The sequence below is a fragment of the Odontomachus brunneus genome, unplaced genomic scaffold (assembly GCF_010583005.1).
Source record: "Odontomachus brunneus isolate Ranch 3 - 2012 unplaced genomic scaffold, Obru_v1 Obru_scaffold_002, whole genome shotgun sequence".
NCBI classification, from domain to species: domain Eukaryota; kingdom Metazoa; phylum Arthropoda; class Insecta; order Hymenoptera; family Formicidae; genus Odontomachus; species Odontomachus brunneus.
Window position 1 is genome coordinate 1,849,103 of NW_022639452.1, and position 20,137 is coordinate 1,869,239.

General features: G+C 41.8%; 1 protein-coding gene across 6 annotated transcripts in view; it reads right to left on the reverse strand.

Annotated features, from left to right (window-relative positions):
• Positions 1 to 6: 6 nt before the first annotated feature.
• The window catches only part of LOC116842373 (myc box-dependent-interacting protein 1), a 45,666-nt gene continuing 25,535 nt past the window's right edge, over positions 7 to 20,137 (reverse strand). The window contains exons 2-9 of one of the 6 annotated variants that reach the window (XM_032811508.1): positions 7,651 to 7,786; positions 3,214 to 3,404; positions 2,646 to 2,918; positions 2,262 to 2,380; positions 1,661 to 1,704; positions 1,193 to 1,378; positions 424 to 680; positions 7 to 292 (exon numbers count right to left, since the gene is read on the reverse strand). In XM_032811508.1, coding sequence (XP_032667399.1) covers positions 212 to 292; positions 424 to 680; positions 1,193 to 1,378; positions 1,661 to 1,704; positions 2,262 to 2,380; positions 2,646 to 2,918; positions 3,214 to 3,404; positions 7,651 to 7,786 — 1,287 coding nt within the window. In that variant the 3' untranslated portion in view covers positions 7 to 211. Of the gene's footprint in view, positions 293 to 423; positions 684 to 1,192; positions 1,379 to 1,660; positions 1,705 to 2,261; positions 2,381 to 2,645; positions 2,919 to 3,213; positions 3,405 to 7,650; positions 7,787 to 20,137 lie in introns of all 6 variants that reach the window. The other 5 variants (XM_032811499.1, XM_032811517.1, XM_032811527.1 and 2 more) reach the window with 5 other exon arrangements.

Here is a 20,137-nt window from a genome sequence, read left to right on the forward strand (position 1 = left end):
CTCTCTCTCTCTCTCTCTCTCTCTCTCTCTCTCTCTCTCTCTCTCTCTCTCTCTCTTTCTTCGCTTTCTCTCCCTCTCTCTTGCGCACGTACACGCGCTCGACGATTCTTATCTCCCGTTTCAATTACGACTCTTTAACTTATCTTAGAGTAAAATACGCTGTTCTTCTGTGAGCATTGGAGTGTTAAATGGCGAATCGTGCGTAACTCTCTCACAGCGGCTTCGTGAAATTCGCCGGGAACATGCCCTTCTCGTTGGTGCCTTCCTTGATGCCCATTAACCAGCCTTCTTCCTGCAGCAAACGAAAGCGACATCGAGATAAGATAAGAGTCACTGGAAATGTAGGCGCGAGCGCGCCGTGCACTTAAAAATGCGTCGCGGATGAGAGTCGACTCTCGTCTACGAGCAATCGGAAACACGCACCTGTTCCTCCGGATCGTCGTACTCCACGACGCGTATGATCTCACCGACGTCGAACGACAACTCGTCGACGTCCTCGCGGCTGTACTTGTAAGTGGCCTTCACTCTGTACAGCACGCCCGGCGGTAGATTGTCGGTCGTCGCCCCTACAGAGAAATTGGTAGCATTTTCATATTCCACCTCTAGAAGCATCGAATCCGCCCCGTTAGTCATGGACCTGTCTGCGATCTCGTCCGCGGCCGGACACGATATTGCTCGACATGCAACGTTCAAAAAGTACGTTTCGTTCATTTATAACAATTGTACATATAGTCGATCGCGTTCGGATCGAACTATTCGCCTCGGCAAGACCATGCACAAGAGAGGCAGCAGCAAGCAGCGCTACTACCAACTAACGGTCACGATGCTACAAATTTTTTTGACAGACACTCTCGAATTACCGTGTATCACGTATGCGCATAATTTACTCGGGGGAATTCGGGCGACAAATTGAATTTAACTGCGCGAAACGGAAATGAATCGACGATTAAAACGATTCACAGGACGACGAACTTGTTCCCAACAATATGATTTATTTTCATATGTTTTGTATTCTCACTTGAATATCCTATATCTGTCTTCTATTTGACGACGGTTTGTGGAAAGAAAAGGAGAACAGACGTCATTAGTCGAGAATGCGTATTTGGGATAAATGTTGGAGCCGAACAGCGTTAGGAACATAAAGGAGCGTCAAAGGGCACTCCGCGGAGTTCAATATCCGCGGGCGACTTACCGACAGGAATATCGTACAACTCCTCAACCCGCTTGGAAGGCGCTACTGCGCTCTGCGGCGACGCGTCCTGGTTATTGAGAGAGTTATCATTGCTGTTAGCGTTGCTGTTAGCGTTGCTGTTAGCGTTGCCATTTATCTGGGTGGTCGGCGACGAGTCTCTGGCCTCGGGCACGGTGTCGTCTAGGGCTGAAACACGCGACAGGGAAGCACACTCAAAACTGAACGCACGCCGTAAGTCCAACAACACGGCGTTCTTTCCAGCGGGAACGGTCGCGCGTACTCCCGTCGTTTTCCCGTTCCCATTCGCGAGTAGCAGGCGACGGGGATACACATCACGAGAGGAGGCATGCAAGTATCAGGGCAACGCACACACGCACGTCTACGCGAGTATCCGAGGCACGGGGAGCAGCCCAGACGGGACGGGAAAGACGAGTATTCGAGCGGAAATACGAATGCGAAAATAATTACCTCCTGAGATATTGTTCTGCGACGGTTGCGTGTTGATTATTAAGCTGAAACAAATCGGGACTTTTGTTACTGCTCTGCCATTGACTGCGATATACATTTCGCCTACTTTGTATAATTACTACGGCTCCGCTTTACATAATGATTTGATACTACTGCGTTTCGCGCAATCGCGGCAGATCGCGCGTTTATCTTGCATTAATTATCGGCCGCGTTCTACCGTGTTCTCTATGATTCCCCCGATACCATCCTCCCACCCTCTACACCGTGTTTTACATAGTCGTCCTTGTTCCTTGTTTCGTAATTACTGTGTTTACAACAATATCTGACTAGCGCTATTAACATTTCAGAGAATTGATTTAAAAGATAAAAATTAAAGACTTTTTTATGTCAAATTAATAAAGGAAGTGCCAGGGGCCATTGAAAGCTATATATTTTTCAGTATCACATTAATAAAACTAAAGATAAATTTATGTCGCAGTTGACATTTGTTATTAAAATGAGACGTCTCGTTTTAGTAACAAGTGTCAGTTACGAACAACTGTGATTTTGTTAACGAGGCACTGAAAAGTATTTTGGTTTTTATTAGAATTAATTTACTCACGACGAGTTTGCGTTCGGCGACTTGGGCGATTGCGGTTCCGTGTTCTTCTTCAGCGTGTAAGAACCTCGTTGACTCTCGTTGGCTAATTTATCGACGATCGCTTCCAATTCGGAATACACCTGGAAATATAAGTGCGAAATAGTATACACGCGTGAAGCTATATTTGCGAGTTTTGTCCATTTTTTTTCTAAAACTCAAAATCGAAACTTTCAATCCTGTAACTGTAAAAAAACATTCGTTGGACGTAAAGTATCATTTAAAAGTCAATTGATCGATACGAGGCTGTTTAGTGGCTTAACTCTTAAATATTGCAGCGCGCAATTGCAGCGCGCAATTGCTGGGAATGACTAAACTATAAAACGCACGCGTAGAATTGGTCGATACCTTGGCACTTTCCGTGTGGAACACTTGCTCGGCGGCGAAGAGGGTCTGCAGATTGGTGACGAGGAAAAGCACGCGCGAGTCGTACAATGCCGGCAGCTCGTCGTGCAGCTCGGAATTCAGCTGCTCGTACGTACGCTTCGCCTCTTCCAACAGTTCCTTCCCCCGGGACACCTTCAACTCATCCCTCTTTTTTGGATTGCACTGCAGCGACTGGAAATTGTGTCTCTGACTGTCGTAGTCCACCAATTTACGGCCGCGCTTGTCGATTTTTTTCTGAAAAACCAGAAGAAAGATAATAGAGTGTCAGGAAACATCAGAAATAATCAGTTAGAATTTCCAACGATCGTTAATCTGACTCGATTTTCACTCAATTTGACACGCTTTGTGCAACTAAATTTGCGCGGTCTTGAAACCCGGTATTTTTGCTCGATTCTTTCTCACATTATATGTAATTTTTTTATGAAACATGCTAAAAACAACATTACATCGAGAGAGAAGGATCGCTCAAAGCGACCATCAGCACAGGCTTACACACACACACGCGCACAGATACAGAGAGACAACATACCCTCATCTCCGGGAATTGGCTCTGATATGTGTTGAGTGGCACAAGAACCTGATCCGCGAGCTTGTGAGTGAAATCCTGCCACAGCATGTCGAGATTTTGTGCCTGTACGTATAACAGATCGTGTCCGGTCCATTGGCTCTCGTAGATTTCATTCAACGAGTCCATGAGTGTCTTCGAGGCGGCTTGCACCGCTGCAAAACAAAATCCACACATCGGTTCAACTGTCATTTTTATTTAATCTCGTCTACTTTAAGACCGGAACCACGCCAGAAAATTTGTAGAATTTGAGCGGTAAGTGAATTGGCCAATCACAGTCGATGATTCTTCTCACGGTTCAAGAATAATCGACTGTAATTTTCTTAATGTTTAAATCATGCGTCTTGCCAGCCGCTCAATACGTTAATATCTCATTATCTCATCGAATCGCGGAAAGAAATTGTTCGAACTTCGACGAGACGCACGTAAAAGCGGTCGTCGAGTGAGCCCCCGTCTCACCGACGACACTCGGGAATTCGCGCGGGGAGCGGCCGGGGTTTTGTGTCCACCACTTTGCTGACCTACATCTATAGACCTCACCTTAGCGCGTTCACCCGCGGCGCGATAATAAGGCGAACGCAAAAGTTGCACGCCTCGAATCGCGTGGCGAGGTCTCGTTGTCGTACGTGTTGAATTTCGACGCCGGTGACACACGATTCCCGCGAGGACAAGATGAGAGGAGAGGAGAGGAGGAAGCGTGTGTAGAATTTGATGAGAGATGACAGCGTTCGAGACAGCATAGATGCGATAATTCACACTTATTAGGCGAAAGCGTCAACGCTATCAAAACGCGGCTAAATCGTAAATCAGTTTCTTCAATTAACGTCGCACCACCGCGAGCAATTGAAGGCGCGCAGCAAGTAGCGTTAATACGGATGATTCGCGCGAGCGCTAACGGCATTGTCGTTAGCGCTATTACGGTAATCGACCGTCGTAATTTTCAGTATCATTGCTTTTTAGTCTCGACGATCAGCAGAAGGCTACCTTTCTCGTGCCTTTTTTTCTTTCGACTTTCCTCTCATCCGGCTGGACTAGAACGACGATAAGAACGCCGGCGATAAAGGATCCTCGTGTTGGATCCCGCCGTTCATTAACACTTTAAACGCCGCGGTGATATACAGTCACCAATGTGACCGGCACAATGATATTATCTCATTGAGTTTCTCATTGAGTTACGTGTTGGGGTTGGGGCAGGTTGGCACAAGAGGCAAGTCGTCGCAAGTTAACCACGCTTTCGTTTATTTATTGCGGAATACTGAAGGAGAAAAATGTTCCTCTTACAACGTACATACTTTTCCACGAATTTCGTGAAAACTTGGAAAACACTCTAATTGAAAAGTGAGAAGAGTCTCTCTGATTTAAGAACCGACCAACTCGACAGTCGATTTTCGAGCGTCTCGATATTTCGCGTTCATCATTCTCCGTCGTGACGATTTACCTCTCGAGAACTGCTAAAAAAATCAACTCTCCTATTGAATACGGACACACGTCGCGGAATTCATTGAGAGAGAAAGGTGTCGCAACCTTTTCTGCCACCGAGAGCAATACTTCCGTCCATATTGTCGACGGAGGCACCGTTCACCGAGCGAGAAACTCGGTTCTCCCGTCGCATGCGGGTATTAATGTGCAAACGACGTTGCACAGCCGTCTGTCGGGTGATAAAAGGAAGGCTAAGAGGAACCGCTGCTGACGCGGGTGCCACGCGTTCTCCGAAATTAACACTTCCTACTTGAAGTGAGGAGAAGGATGAAGTCAAGCGGCTGAATGTTGCGCGACGTTTGCATAACGGAGAGTCGCGGCGACGGCGGGCTTATCGAAAATTCTTCCTCGCGTTTGTCACACCTGTGAATTTTGCATCGCGTCGTCCTGAGATCTCGCGAAACTCCGAATACGGAGAGACGAGGTGAAAGATCGGCGACATAATGGAGAAAAAAAAAAGAAAAGGCATATACTGGGCAGGTGATTTGTCGTGTTTGTCAGACAAAATAGAAAACGAAGGAGATTAACAGTTTTTACAAATAAATATAATAAAATTTATTCGACATGTTTTCAGATATCTGCTCTGAGAGAGAAAATATTTAGAAAATAGGAGATATATCCGGCGGATATTGATATTAAATATTTACTTAAGTTCTTTTATTTGTAGAGTTTTTTTATTTGTATGAGTAGAATAAACAATTGCTTTCGTGAAAATTTAAGGTCTAATGGAATAGTGAGGCTGAAAATAGGATCAAAATTTTGACCTAAATAGGTTAAATAGAATCAAAAGATGTAGATTTCAAAGTATTAAAATAGAAAACGTTGAATGAAATAGTGAGACTGAAAGTAGGATCAAAATTTCGACTCGGGCACGGAAAAAAATAATTTGCTGCAGCAAACTAATTTGCTACATATGGACAGCTAAATATAATTCGCTGGTTTTCTCTGCTATAGGAACCTATTTTCTTACTATAATAACAAGAAAATCTGCTCCTGCAGCAAGAAAAGTGGCTGTCTATCTGTAGCAAATTTGCTACAGATGGACAACTAACTAAACATAACTTATTGCTTTAGCTACTTTTTTTGTTGCAGGAGCAGATTTTCTTGTTATCATAGCAAGGAAATTGGCTCCTGCAGCGAAGAAGAAGTGGCTAATACAGCAAATTATGTTTAGTTCTCCATATATAGCAGATCTTTTTTTTCCGTGGGATACGAAGTAAACTCTGCAGAAAAATGTCAGTATTCTATCGGTAGTTTTCAAGTCCGTTAATGCATCGTCTGGGTAAGAGAAGATGCGGACAAATCAGCTGCATCCTACTTGCCGACCGCGCCCTATCGATTGCATAGCTCGCGCTCGGTGCGTCGCAGTCGCGCGCCACTTATCTTATCTGAAATATTAACAATCGCGGCTGCAAGGTCGCGCTGTTTTAATATTTTCGACACGCCGTGGCGCGGGAGATCGTGGCGAATTACGCCGGAAGTAATTTCTTCCTGCCATCATTCAGTGGTCGCTTTGCTTCGCACGGGCGCGCGTACGTGTCTCGTCTATCTACCCACTCTGTGTTGTATTACCGAATATGCGCGCGATTAAAATATTACGTCGATTCCTGCCGTCGTAATTGATGTCGTATGCCCGCGCACAGAACTATACCGTCGCTCGTTACTCAATGTCCCTGACTTATTCATCCGTCCGTCATTCAGCCGCGAGATGATACGCGGCGACGAGAACGAGCGCGCGCTGATTGACGGAAAGCGAAAATGATTTTCCCGAACGATGACGACGCGACCTTCGTAATTTTTCAGCGAAATTTTCATCTCGTTCGGCGCCAAACAAGATTTGCCAAACGACAATGCGCTCTCGAATGCCTGATTCTGTTCGATCACGTACGAAATTGCAAATACAGAGCAATCTGTTTCCAGCCTCCTACGCGAATGGGGATTAAATCGAAAATAAATATAAACTCAAAATGAAACTAAAAATAGATTTATCGGACGCTTCTTTTTTATTGAGTAAAAAAAGACTCGCCAGATTACTGCGTCACTTTATTTTTCCGAACACTCAATTCCCGATTATATGTACACTGAGAGAAAGGTTATTTAAAAAATACAAAATATTTGTCCGGGTATTAATAATATACTCATTTATATTAATATAAAATATTCAGATAAGAAAATATGCATTTCCTTAAAATCTTAGCTTTTCACGAAAGCACATGAATTATTTTTCTATTTAAATAAAAGAATTTAGATTTAAGTAAATATATTATTACATGTAAAAACATGTTTGTTCCAAACTCTGTTCAATAGAATTTTTGATTAAGTAGAACTTTTCCATTTTCCTTCCTCAAACGCACCTAATAAACCGTTGTGATTGCGCTGTTTAACCCTTTGAAGCATACATTTTTCCTTACATAGGATTCACCTGAAATTTATTATCCGGGGGTTTTTGGGATCGCTAATTACGAATGTGAACTCAACATTTCGAAATTCAAAATGGCGAATTCGATGACGAATATGAGCAAAATGTGAAACCGCCTAACGTAGCGGCATGTGAATTCACTGTTTTAAATTTTTCTATTTCAACTAGGAATTCGAAATCAGCGATCCAAAAATACTCCAAGTACCAAGTTTCGCTCAAATATCTTCTGTAGATTAGTCACAATTACATTTACTCTATGAAAAAGTGTTTTTTTTTTGTATTTTGTTCACTTATAAAATCCAAAAAATCGAAACTAAAATTTTGAAAATACTTTTTCGTAATAATTGATGTCCTAGGAATCTAAATATATGATTACATACGTCCTAATACATTAAGAAGTATGTAAAAAGAATAAAAAACCGAGCGCAAAAAGGTGTGCCTCAGAAGTGCCACTGTGCCGCAAAGGGTTAAGGAAGGGATTACGACAAGATCTCTCGACTCACCTCGAACACACCTGATGTAATTGTTGAACTCCTTTTGCAGCCTGTTAGCGGAGTTCTGCTGCCTCGTGAAGTTTTGCAGGTGCTCGTCGAATATGTCGTCCGCGGTTCGGTCGACCTTGCCCAGATTCTGAAGGAACTGAAACGAGAGGGAAATGAATTTTTTAACACTAGTGTCTGTTATAATTAATAGTCTCCCTCTCGTGCGCGACAGATGGAATTTCTCCGACAACGGAGTAACAGAGTCGAGACGAGACGAGTCGTGACTTATCGCCGAATCATCGCGTATCCCTCTATCGAGAAGCTTGTCGGCGAGGTTCAGCGAAACTTGGGTGTGCTCGTGAATTTTTGCGTGGGTCTCGTTCCCACAAAACATTTACTTCGCGTGGGTGCCAAACACCTCCGTATAAGATAACCGAGTTTTCCGTCTCGCGCGACGGATGCTCGACGTGTTTCAATGGAAGACACTTCTCTCCGCATTATCAAAATTTGTTAGCACATCATGTCATTTCGACTATCTGTGCGTTGAGTCCGTATTCACAATTTCTAGGTGTTACAACAACGCGGTTTACGCGTACAAATTCTTGGTGACATTTTACGCGCGGAGTGTTCAGATAAGCTGCGTTCTATTAAATCAACGCAAAAGTTAGAGCGGGTAAATTGGAACATGCGAAATGTGCTAAACTTGACACGAAGTTTTTTGCAGTGTTATACAACAACGAAAGAGAAGTATCGCGGAAAATAAGCCGCGCGGAAGGCGATCTACATTCGCGCGCTACTTTCCCGGCCGGGATTTAATAAGAAACCCATTAGACCGTTCGTAACATTACCATTGTTATCGACAATAAGGCGCGACGTTGCGAAAGGACGTGGATTACGTAACGATAGTCATCGACCGCGGAGAAATTTCACGCCGGGGATGCCGCTCGGTCGATTCGATTTCCGTTCTATCCGCGGGAAAACGTTCGAGAAATCGTCTAAAATCTAATTGCGTCTATTAAGCGAAGAGAGTAGCCGATTAACTGCACACACATACACACACACATGTGTGTGTGTATGTGTTTCGTTCATTGTTAGAAGAGAGGAAGTAGGAAAGAGAGGGAGAGAAAGAGAGGCATAGACGTTTAAATTAATTCTTTCAGACGATTTCTATGACGTTTATTAAGAACAGTTAACCGACGTTAGCGGCAACGTCGCTCGGTGTTGCGGATTATCAATCATCCCGACGGGATTATCATTGTCAAAGACAAAGGATGAGACGCATAATGGCATCACTTACACTGACGTATCTGTTGCTTTTGGTATTTAATATTATTCAAACGGAGATAAGCTGCCGAGCGAGCAAGTGAGTCTCCGGCCAGCATGTGAACCCGCATTAGCGGACCAACAGAAATAGCGTTATCGCGCGGAATGAGTCATGGATGCATGCATGGAAGGGGGAGGGGAGGGCGAGGGCCAATTTTCGCCCCGGAATCCGCGCACTCACAGCGACGATTGCGAATATATATATATATACGCTGATATATGTATCGTCGCATCGGTCATCTTATACGGTGTATCGATTGTACCGTTACGTTAGCAGCGCGATATTCCGCGAAATCTCGTTTCGCGTAGCGAAACGCGAGGCTTACGTTACACGTCATACGAAATTACGCGTACTTCTGTTAACGATTATCGCGTATCTGACTGTCAGACAGGTCAGACGCGAGTTTACTTTCCGCGAAGTTTCAGACTGTTGGCGAATCTTCTTCTGGTGAGCAAGACTCGGCAGTGACAGTCTCTGCCGTTTTCTCTCTCTCTCTTTCCTTTTCCCTCAAAGTTTTCAAGAACCATTTAACTTTAACGAAGATCGTCTGTCTCGGACCAGCTCGGCGATATCGATGGCGTGACTCGAGTGCAACTTTCGTACTTGTATTTTATACTTTTTGTTTCAGTAATTACAAGATACTCCGAGATACGCGAGTCCGAATTTAGAGTTAGATCTGTGTGCGTGAGGATTCTTCCAATTAAGTTATATAATACGATGAATCATGCGCGATACAAGACGCTGCGACTGTCAAATCGCAATTCCACCGAAAAACACCGCCTATATCTAACTCCAGGCTCAAATTCGAGCATCTCACGTGAGGTGCTCAAGTCTCTCAGGCAAAACGACTATTAATACCGGGCCCCAAAAGTCCACGCTAATACGCGCAACGATTGGCCGATACCGAGGCTTCGTCTACAATATATGGAGTAAGCTTGGTATAAGAAGTAAAAGTAGGAATAAGAAATAAAAATAATTTATTTCGCTGATACTCTAACTTCCCTTGAAATATTTAAGTTAACCTTCTAATCGTTTCGGGTATACTTTGATCATGTTCTAAATAGACCTAATGGTGAGAACTCACCATTTAATTGATATATGTATTCTTTCATATCTTTTAATATTATATAAAGTAATTTAGTACAGTATATACTGACTTTTTCTAAAATAACTCGAAAAGTCGCGAAATATCACATTTGTATTTAGAATATTACAAAAACTGTGTGAACTTTGAAACTGCTCCGGGTCAAAAAAGAGCACGGCTAGAAGGTTAAAGAATTCATTTTCCAATGAATAAGAAAATGAATGTATAAGCAGGTACATATATATAAACAAAATAAATTATTTTTATTCTTTATCTCTATTCTTACTTCTTACGCTGAGCTTACTGTACGTATCGTAGGCGATGCTTGATAAGTGTTAATTATCGCGTCACCGACACGACCTACTGTGCGATCGACGACGTTTTCTTACCTGTTCGATAGGAGACACGATTTTTGTCACGATCTCTCTCTCTCTCTCTCTCTCTCTCCTCCCCTCCACCCTCCCTCTCTCTTTCTTTCTCTCGCTCGCTCACTCTCACGTATACCTTCGTACCGTTATCCAGTCGGCGTGTAGCTTCCATTCGATACTACCTTGTAGCAGGTGAGAACGAAGACTGTGAACTCGTTTACACGCACGGCCGACTTGCACGTACGATTTGCGTACACGACTCGCCGGGACACGATTGCGCACGCGAGCGCGTTATAAATATCGGGCGAGCACAAATTAAATTAACGAACGTGACTTTCGTGGAGCATCGAACTGTCGCAAATGCCGCGAGTTTCCCGGCGGGAGTTCCGCGAGCCACGCGAGGAGAGAGTTGTACCGCGCGAAAATCCCACAAACTTCATGGACATAATCAATCTCGCGCGCGTACTGCATACCGCGAAGCGTCATAAAATACCCGCCGGTATTCTTTCGCGACTTCGTCCGTATCGAAGACGACTGTCGGACGTGCGATTCTCGCCTCGTGACTCTCGAACTCCTCTTTTTTCTCTACGGTCATCATCCTCGACGGCCAATTATTCGCTGCTTCCGCTACACTTTTCGTATAAATAGGAAAACTTTCACTCGCGCGCGCGCGCGCGCGCACGATCATTACGGGAATATGGAAGATTCCTCGCTGCGACGATCGGTTCTCGCAGGTTTCTGCCTTGAGCCAGAAAATATAATCTTGTTATTAGAGGATATCCTCTTATATGTGGAATCTTCCCAACGAAAACCGAAAGGAAAATATTCTAAGCACGATATTTTCAAAATTCGAAGAATCTCGTCTTTTATATAAAGTGCAAGTATTGTCTTACTTCTTTAGCACTGACACATATCTACAAAAATATTTCGAAGTTTGATAATTACCTGAAAAAATGTGCGAATCGACTTTCCTTGTCGCCACTTCGTATCTTACGGGCCAAAGAAAAGATAGATATGTATACGCTTAAGCGGGAGTAAAACAGAGAGAGAGCAATAGGTTTTTTTTTCATTGGAAGTCTTATTCATTGGAAGAGATATCTTCTAGTAACAGGACACACTGAAAGAAAAATTATATTAAAATCAACAAATATTTCTTCGATGGGTGCCATTAACATATTTACTTAAATCTACATTCTCTTTATTTATCTATTTAAATCAAATATTGTTTACCTGATTTAAATAAACAATATTTGGTTTAAATAAAGAGAATATAGATTCAAGTATGTTAATGGCACCCATCAAAGAAATATTTGTTGATTTTAATATAATTATTCCCTCAGTGTACTTCAAGCAAACATATTCCTTTTGATTCAAAAGAGAGAGAAGTGATAGTAGATTAATCACTTGAACAGAAAGGGAATACTCTTTCGGTAAGAACTTTCGCTTAGAACATGGAGTTACAGGAAATAGCAGCTTGCAATCACTCAGACAGACTTTCATGATTATCACAACCTGAGACAATCGATGATGGAAACTTTACAACTTTACTTTAATTACTTTTATGAAGTAAACATACTGTATTAAATTAATTAGTAAGTTTACGTCGCGCGAAATAGATTTCTTGTTGTACTGACGCAGTAATAAATTTACCAAAAGTTACAATTAGATCCTCACATTACATTTGTTGTTACATATTGTTTGTGACAAAGTTTGATAATTTTTTCGGATTTTTATTTCATCTATGTGATAAATATGAATACAATCTAATTTGATCAGATTTAATTTGAATTTTTCTTTTCTTTTTTTTAGTGTTACACACATAATATTTTTCTTTCGATTTTAGAACAATTCTTTTGAGGCCAAATATAAGAACATCCATTGAGAATAAGATTATATTCTTTTGAGTGAAATTCACTTAAAATTCTGGTCGATCTGCCGGGCACGCGACTACGATTTTCTATTCCTGTCTCTGCCATCCGACTTTCTACGTCTTCTATCCGCGGAACGACGGCGCGACAAACACGAAGTCGCAGTGTAACCGAGTGCGCTCCGCCGTAAAAGTTCTACGCGCACGTGGAAAATATTGGCGTAAAGAAAGAAGACATATTCAATCCGATCATATTATCTTGGGACCTCTTGGCGCTATTTTAAGGCGCCAGGAGCGATTATGAACACGCGTCCGCGCGGTCTCCTTAAAACACTGTATTTTTAATAACGCCGAGGCTTCCAAACGCGAACCAACCCGGACGTGTCGTTTCCGAAATAGATGGTCCTCTCTCGGCTATATTAATAGCCGAGCAGATGACGCGAATGTGCCGTTGCATCGCTATTATTGTGTCATCCTATGGCCCCGTTTCGCCACTCGCCGCTGGTTCACATTGTGCTCCGGGAGAGGCATTGTCGTGGCAGAGGCGCGGGCGAATGCGGGAAAAAGTGCACTGAATGCATACGTTACGATACGCATTAGTCTTTCTCGCGATAACTGCCGTCTGAACTTTCCAGAAACTTTGGCTCTGTTAAACCTTGAATTCTACAATGCAGTATAGGAGCTAAGTTAGCAAAATAAATATAATTCTAATGATATATTTCTACTTTGATTCTGATGATGCTCGAAATTTCCCTTTTCGCTTTCTTTAAAACAGGTTTGTATTATAGGATATCAAAATAGGTATTGAATGAAATAGTAAGGCTGAAAGTAGGATCAAAATTTCGACTTGGAAATAGAATTAAAATATTAGAACTGTTGCACACAAAATAATGTAGCTGCATATGCATAGTATAAAATTGTCTCGACCAATCAGCATGTTTTACAGATCAACATGGTAACTTTATCCTCATTGATTGATGTGATTTTATGCATATCTAGCTATGTCATTTTGTGTGCGATGGCCCTTACAGTTATATGTATAATATGACATATAACTGTAACAAGTGAACGGAGTGTACCATTCCGCGTGATTCAAACGGTTACACGAACCGATTCACGCATCAATTTCGAAGTTGATTATTTCGATGCAACAATTTCAGAGGCCGGATTCAAAATCGAGTATCATTTCACACACACTCGAGACTTGATTAATTTTTCTCAACGAAAGAAACAGGATTTTTATGGTTCCTATGACCCAAACTTGGTTGTAAGAACCAGGAATTCCGTCTCTCTTCGTGTAAAATCACGTTGGTTCGTTCATTGCAGCCAAACTTCATGTCAATACAACCAAGCATTTTTCTCCATGAGTGTGTCTGGCAGATTCCAATGCGTTTTATCCCGCGGCGATGCCCTCTTATCGAGTGGTCGCGATCGGAATTTTGTGGCGTGAAATCAAGCGTGTATATTGAGAGGCCGCGATAACGAGTCATTAACGAAAGTGACGAAACTTTTCCACATGGCGCGCCGCGTCGAACGGACACCGAGAACGCTTTTTCTCGTCGATTCTCGCGGGCCGAACGCACGGAACCAGTCGCGGAGACCACCAGGAAGGAACGAGAGGAGTCGGAATGTTGGCGCTGGGTTCGGACATCAACCTCTCGGGCAGTCGGCCCGCCGTGCCGTTCGCCACGAGCGGCCAATCCGGCGCCCATCGGCGAACCGTAATTCGTGCTGGTACGCGAAACACGGCTCGAACCCTTCCTCGCTCCCGAGATACCTCTGAGGTACCCCAAGTCTCGTACTTATCGGACCAACGTTCGCTAATATCTTTGTTCCTCCGAAAAACTGTCGGGTTCAACGAGCGAGTCGCGAAAAAGGCACTTGAATTTTGCCACCTAGTTTCAGGTGGCTTGGATAGCATTCAAATTGGAATAAGCTCGGATAAATTTGTAATGTCAGCCTCGATTATATATAAAGGCATCTTATATATCTGAGAATTATATCTTAGAATTAGATCTTAGAATTAGATCTTAGAATTAGATCTTAGAATTAGATCTTAGAATTAGATCTTAGAATCAGATCTTTTCCAACTGCAACTTTCCAATCTCCACCAAATTGAAAATTGTATAAAAATTTAATTTTAACAACATAAGAGACGTCTTTGCGATCGAGGCTCATACTGCAAAGTGATATGAAAGTAATAAAAATAAAGAAAGTTGAAAAAAAAATATAATACGCACACCAGATTCTATTTTCGAAGACTCATACTTGAAAACTCATATTTGAAAACTCGACAAAGTTACAAGAATTTCGTTCTTTATCTATTATATAATAAAAATCTTGTCATCAATAGAAATTATATTTTTTGGATGTGTGTGATATTACAATGATCTGCTTCGACATTTTTGTACAGACACTTTCCACCCTAATTAATCCCGAAGGTATTTCCAATCTCCAACTTTAGGGCGCGTTCTCTTTAGTATCTCTTTGGTACTTATATATATATATATATAATTTCCTATTTTTACTTTCAGCAGGGTGAACCGTCAACAGGTTGAACGCACGCAACGACACTTGATGAACTCGCGTTTCTGAAAACAACGAAAGCTCACTCGAAACCTTTGCGCTGCCGCAAAGTGAAATGCCGCGCGAGGCGGCGGATTCAATAAATACGCGCTCAATTCCGATTAAATATACATTACGAAATACTAAAATTACATTCCTCTAGTGTAGAACGTGAGCGCCGACAGTCGCGATTAACGAACGCGCGCAAAATCGCATGAAGTTTTAAGTGGATACATCATCGAGAGGAATTAAAGAGACTGGAGGGTCAGATTGCCTGAAAATCGTGCTTCTTCTTTCATGATTTTTTATGACAAACTGAATATGCGAAAGTGTTATTTTGACGTATATTTATTCAATATATAAAGAAAAGAAAAATATAATTTTGATGATTAAATATGCAATATAGATGTATGGTACATGCAGTTAAAATATATTTCGTTTCAAGATCGTCATTTTGCAGTAATATCTTGACTCTCTCAGTGGTTCAATTAAGCTGAATTTTAGGTAGAAAATTTCCATAAGTTAATCGTTATCGTGTGAATAGAACTATAATAGAAATTAAGTAAAAGTTAATAAAATTGCAAATATCTTAATGGAATATTATTAAATTTTCAGTTCTTTTAACGTGAAAAAATTAATATTTCAAAATTAAATATTTTCACGAATTTATCAGTGGTTCACGCGATAACGACTTACGAAAATTTTCTACTAAAATTCAGCTTAATTGAACCGAGATATTACTGCAAAAATATTACTGCAAAATGATGATCTTGAAAAGAAAAACGAAATATATTTTAACTGTATGCACTATAGACTTATATTGAGTATTTTATCATCAAAATTATATTTTTCTTCTCTTTATATGTTGTATAAATAACACTTTCGCATATTCATTCAGTTTGTCATAAAAAAAATGTGAAAAAACAAGCATAATTTTCAGGTAATCTGACCCTCCAGTCCCCTTAAAGAATCGCCACTACCGCGGTCTGCACACACGTCCATTTATACTTCAAATGTTAATCGCACCGAGTTGTTTGCGTCGAGTCGAGTCGCGAATTGTTAACTCGCTTAATTGTCACGAGGTAACAACGCGAGAAGGTATCTTGACGCGCGAGGACCAGATTAATTCGTTAAAGGGTGCAATTTTGTCTGTCTGGAATCATTATGACTTGATGCAACATTGTTGATAACAGAGTTGCGTTCTGGGCTGTTGCGTCGCGGTAAAATCAGCGTTAACATCGCGGTTTTTAGTGGTATGTGCGCGCGTGTGTGTCTGAGTGCGTTACTCTATCTCGTTCTTCGTTAATTATATTTAGCCAGGCAGGTAAGGCTGATATTGTAGGTCAAGGCGGGAATTTTATGAGCGGTCTGCACCGTTAGAAAAAAGGAAACGGTGCGAGGAGTATGCGGGTCTATGCGAGTGGCGGCTGCAGCCGGTTGCAACCGGTGCGTCTCGCCATAATATCGCAATAGCGCGCTTACAGTTTTATCATAAAGCGTCTTTCTCTCTCTCTCTCTCTTGTAAGAAAGTCACGTAACTTAGATATTATGTTCGCTGCTTTGTGACAAACGGCATATAACGCGGGATTAACCGCACATACATGCACGTACATGCACGCACGTGCGCGCGCAGTATCTTGGCACGTAAATGTGTCAACGAGATGTAAATGTCGCGAACAATAAGTAAACTAGTTCGACAAGAAACCTGCGTTTCTTGTCGAACTAGTACCGATCGAATAAATTATGCATATCTATGCGGTTTATAAGCACGCCTGAGAGCAGGTCGTGTTGTGACAGTTCGAGGAGTGTGTTTCCTATGGCAGGTATTTATTGGGTCAGTTATTGGGTCATAGACAGAAGCGCGATTCGATTGTCGAGTTTGGTGCGTATCAAATGAAAACGAATTTCCGTCTCAACGCATTAGGAGAAAAAATAAAAGAATATTTAGTCGATGGCTACTGATAACATATTTACACAAATCTAGATTCTTTGATTTAACACTGATCAAGATATTTTACCGGTGGAATTCTAAATATCACAGTGAAAATTTGTCGCTGTTTTTTGTGTCTGCTAGAAAATTATCTGTGATATGAAATTCAGAGCAATCTACCATTCTAGTAATATCTGCAAGCAAATTCAGATGGATGTGATCAATAGCATAGCTGTTTGTCGACTTTGCAACATTTTGGACCGTTTATCTCCTAAACGACTACGAAAATAATATTAAGATTTCATATTCATAATCTGTACTCGTCCTAAATCAATAATGTATTATTTATTGGAATATTGAAGATTTTACAAAATCCCGTGAAAGGAAGGGGGGAAACTTTTCCTAAAGTATCTCACGGCCCGAACGAACGTTAACAAGTAAACCTACCCAAAAGTTACACTCCGATTTCTTTTTAATTTGGCACAAATGTAGAAGTACAAGAAATATTTAGGTCATGTTTTTTCATTTTGGCCCACTTTGAGTTTCACGAGCAGTTTATAGCTTTTTAATGTTCTCACTCCTATCATCAACAAATACACCAAAAATGCATAAGAAATAAAATTGAATACAAGATATAGGCGTTTTTGGTTTACTGATTATAAGTATGAAATCAAGTGTATAAAATTATTTGTATAAATAATAAAATGTTTAAATAAAATATATAAAAAGTTGAAAAAAATTATTTATACAAATAATTTCTCGGTTTGGCCAAGATTTGAACCATTTTTGACTAATTTAGCACAGATTTAAAATATTTTGGTTAGAATCTCGGCTAAAGAAATTTAGAATGATTCGTGTCCCATCTACATTGAGGAAAAAATTATCTTAAAATCAACAAGTATTTTTTTATGGGTGCCATAAACATATTTACTTAAATCTAAATAAAGAGAATTTAGGTTTATAAATAAATATGTTAATGGTACCCACATCAAAGAAATATTTGTTAATTTTAAGGTAATTTTTCCCTCAGTGTATGCTGATTTTGTTAAAGTTTTAATTCTATAAAATTGCCAGATTTCGGTTTGGCCGAAATTCGAAGCATTTTTTACTAATTTAGCACAGATTTAAAATATTTCGGTTGAAATCTCGGCTAAAGAAATTTAGAATAGCTCGTGTCTCAGCTACGCCAATTTTATTAAAATTACTTAACTATATCTTGTATTCAATTTTATTTCTTATGCATTTTTGTTGCACTTGATGATAAAAGTGAAAACATTTAAACGCTATAAATTGCTCGTGAAACTCAAAGTGGACCAAAATGAAAAAATATGATCTAAATATTTTTTGTACTTCTATATTTGTGTCAAATTAGAAAGAAATCGGAGGGTAACTTTTGGATAGGTTTACTTGTAAGACTCTGTGAAATGCAGACCTATTACATGAAAATACGAAAGGCTACCGGATTAAAGTGCGCTCTATTCCGCAGCGCGAGTCCAAGCACTATTATCATACGTAGCGCCCGTATTTCTTTCTCCTTATTATCGATCGGCACCGAGAATTTACGCCGCCTCACGAGAGAGATCGATAAGGAGCGGGAAAGGTGAAAAAAGAAGGAAACGAAGGAAAGACCGCGAAGTGAACGGACTCCCGAGAGACCTGGTTATCCGGATCATAGCTCGTGTGTTTTTTTACGTTACGCCCGAGTCAAACGATCGACCGACGAAAGCAACGGGAAACCCTCCAGCCGAATCGATTACGCGCGTGAAAAATTCACTCGGAGACCGTCCGCCGCTCCTCTAACCTTCCTGACGAAACTACACGGTTAATTAAATAATCAAATTCAAACGACGACTACGCAACAACGTGAGACACGTCGGACGCGACTCGTTGGATTCGTCGGGGATGGTCGCTGGAGTTCGCCGCCGCGGAACCCTGCAATTTCCGGTCCCTTCATCCTGACCAGAGAAAAGGGGCGGCGTCTCGAGAAAACACTCGGCGTCGAGCAAACGCCCGTGGGATCGATCATTTTAATCGAATTTCCAAACGCGAAACGCCGACGCTCGTTATAACGGGCTTCGGCTGTAATTCGTTATAACGGGATTTCTGACGAGGCATTTTGCGAAATCGGGCCGCTCTAAATTTAAAACGGCCCGCTGCCGACTGCTGCCGTTGCCGCGGACTCCGGGAGTCCCGGTTGCAACTGCAATATTGTTGGCGGTGCACCAGATGCAACGTGCACGGTGGGCCACGTAGACTTTTTACGGGGGACTCGACGAAATCCACGGAGGTATTCCCGAGAGAAAAGATTCCCAAGCGACCACGACGACAAATAGCTATCGGGGTTGCATATCTCTTCCTTTTTTTAACACGTATACTCCCGCTTGGGGCACGCGAACACGCGCCGTTATCATCCTTGCGAGGGAGCTGCGTTCGTACACTGCCTCTCCTGCCCCTCTCTTTCTCTCTCTTCCTCCCCTCCTCTCTCTTTTACCTGGTCCAGGTAACTCGTGGACTGGTCGCGCGGGCTGGTTGAGCTAACGGGAACCGTTTGGACGTTTTGTCCGTCTCTCCGACTGAAACCGGCCAGAGACGACGAAGAGAGAAAGAGAGAGGGAAGGAGAAAAAGAGAGAGAGAGAGAGAGAAAGAGGGAGCACAAGGTATGCCGAAACAGCTGATCGATCATACACGGCCTCTTAAAGAAACGGAGATGCCTGCGAATTTAACGCGTTGACATCGTCATGAGGTTCACTGACAGTGACTGGCACCGTTGCCGCGATTGACTGTGGTCCATATTAATTTGATTAACAAATCTGTTACTTGAAACTCGTCTCAAGTGAGATACTCAGACTTGAATTCGGAGTTAGATGAGTGTCTTTCTTTTCCTTTCTGAATCCTGATTATTAATGTAACGTCGCGTATCTCATATGATTCAAATGAAAGACTCGAGTTCAACTCTGAACTCAAATTTAAGTGTCTCATGCGGGACAAGTTTGAAGTAACAACTATTAATACGAACTTGTGTCTTCGACCTGATACCTGATTTCGTTAGATGCGTTCTCGTCAATGAAAATGAATATCGCGCGAATCGATCGGAGGAAGTTCGCGGTGAGATACGTATCCAGCCGTTATACTTTGGGTTAATTAACCCATTTTGAGATTTCATAGCTCGCTGCCTCTACATACAATTATGGCGAGTGACTCCTCGGAATGCGGCTCGCACAATGAGAATGGGTGGCGTTCGTTGCTGCGGCGGCTTTCGCGAGGAGGACTGGCACGTATAAAATTACAACACCACGTGGACAGACTGAACGACCTTACGCGCCTTCACATTGTTACGCACATGCGCCTCTCATTCGCGTCTATTTTTAC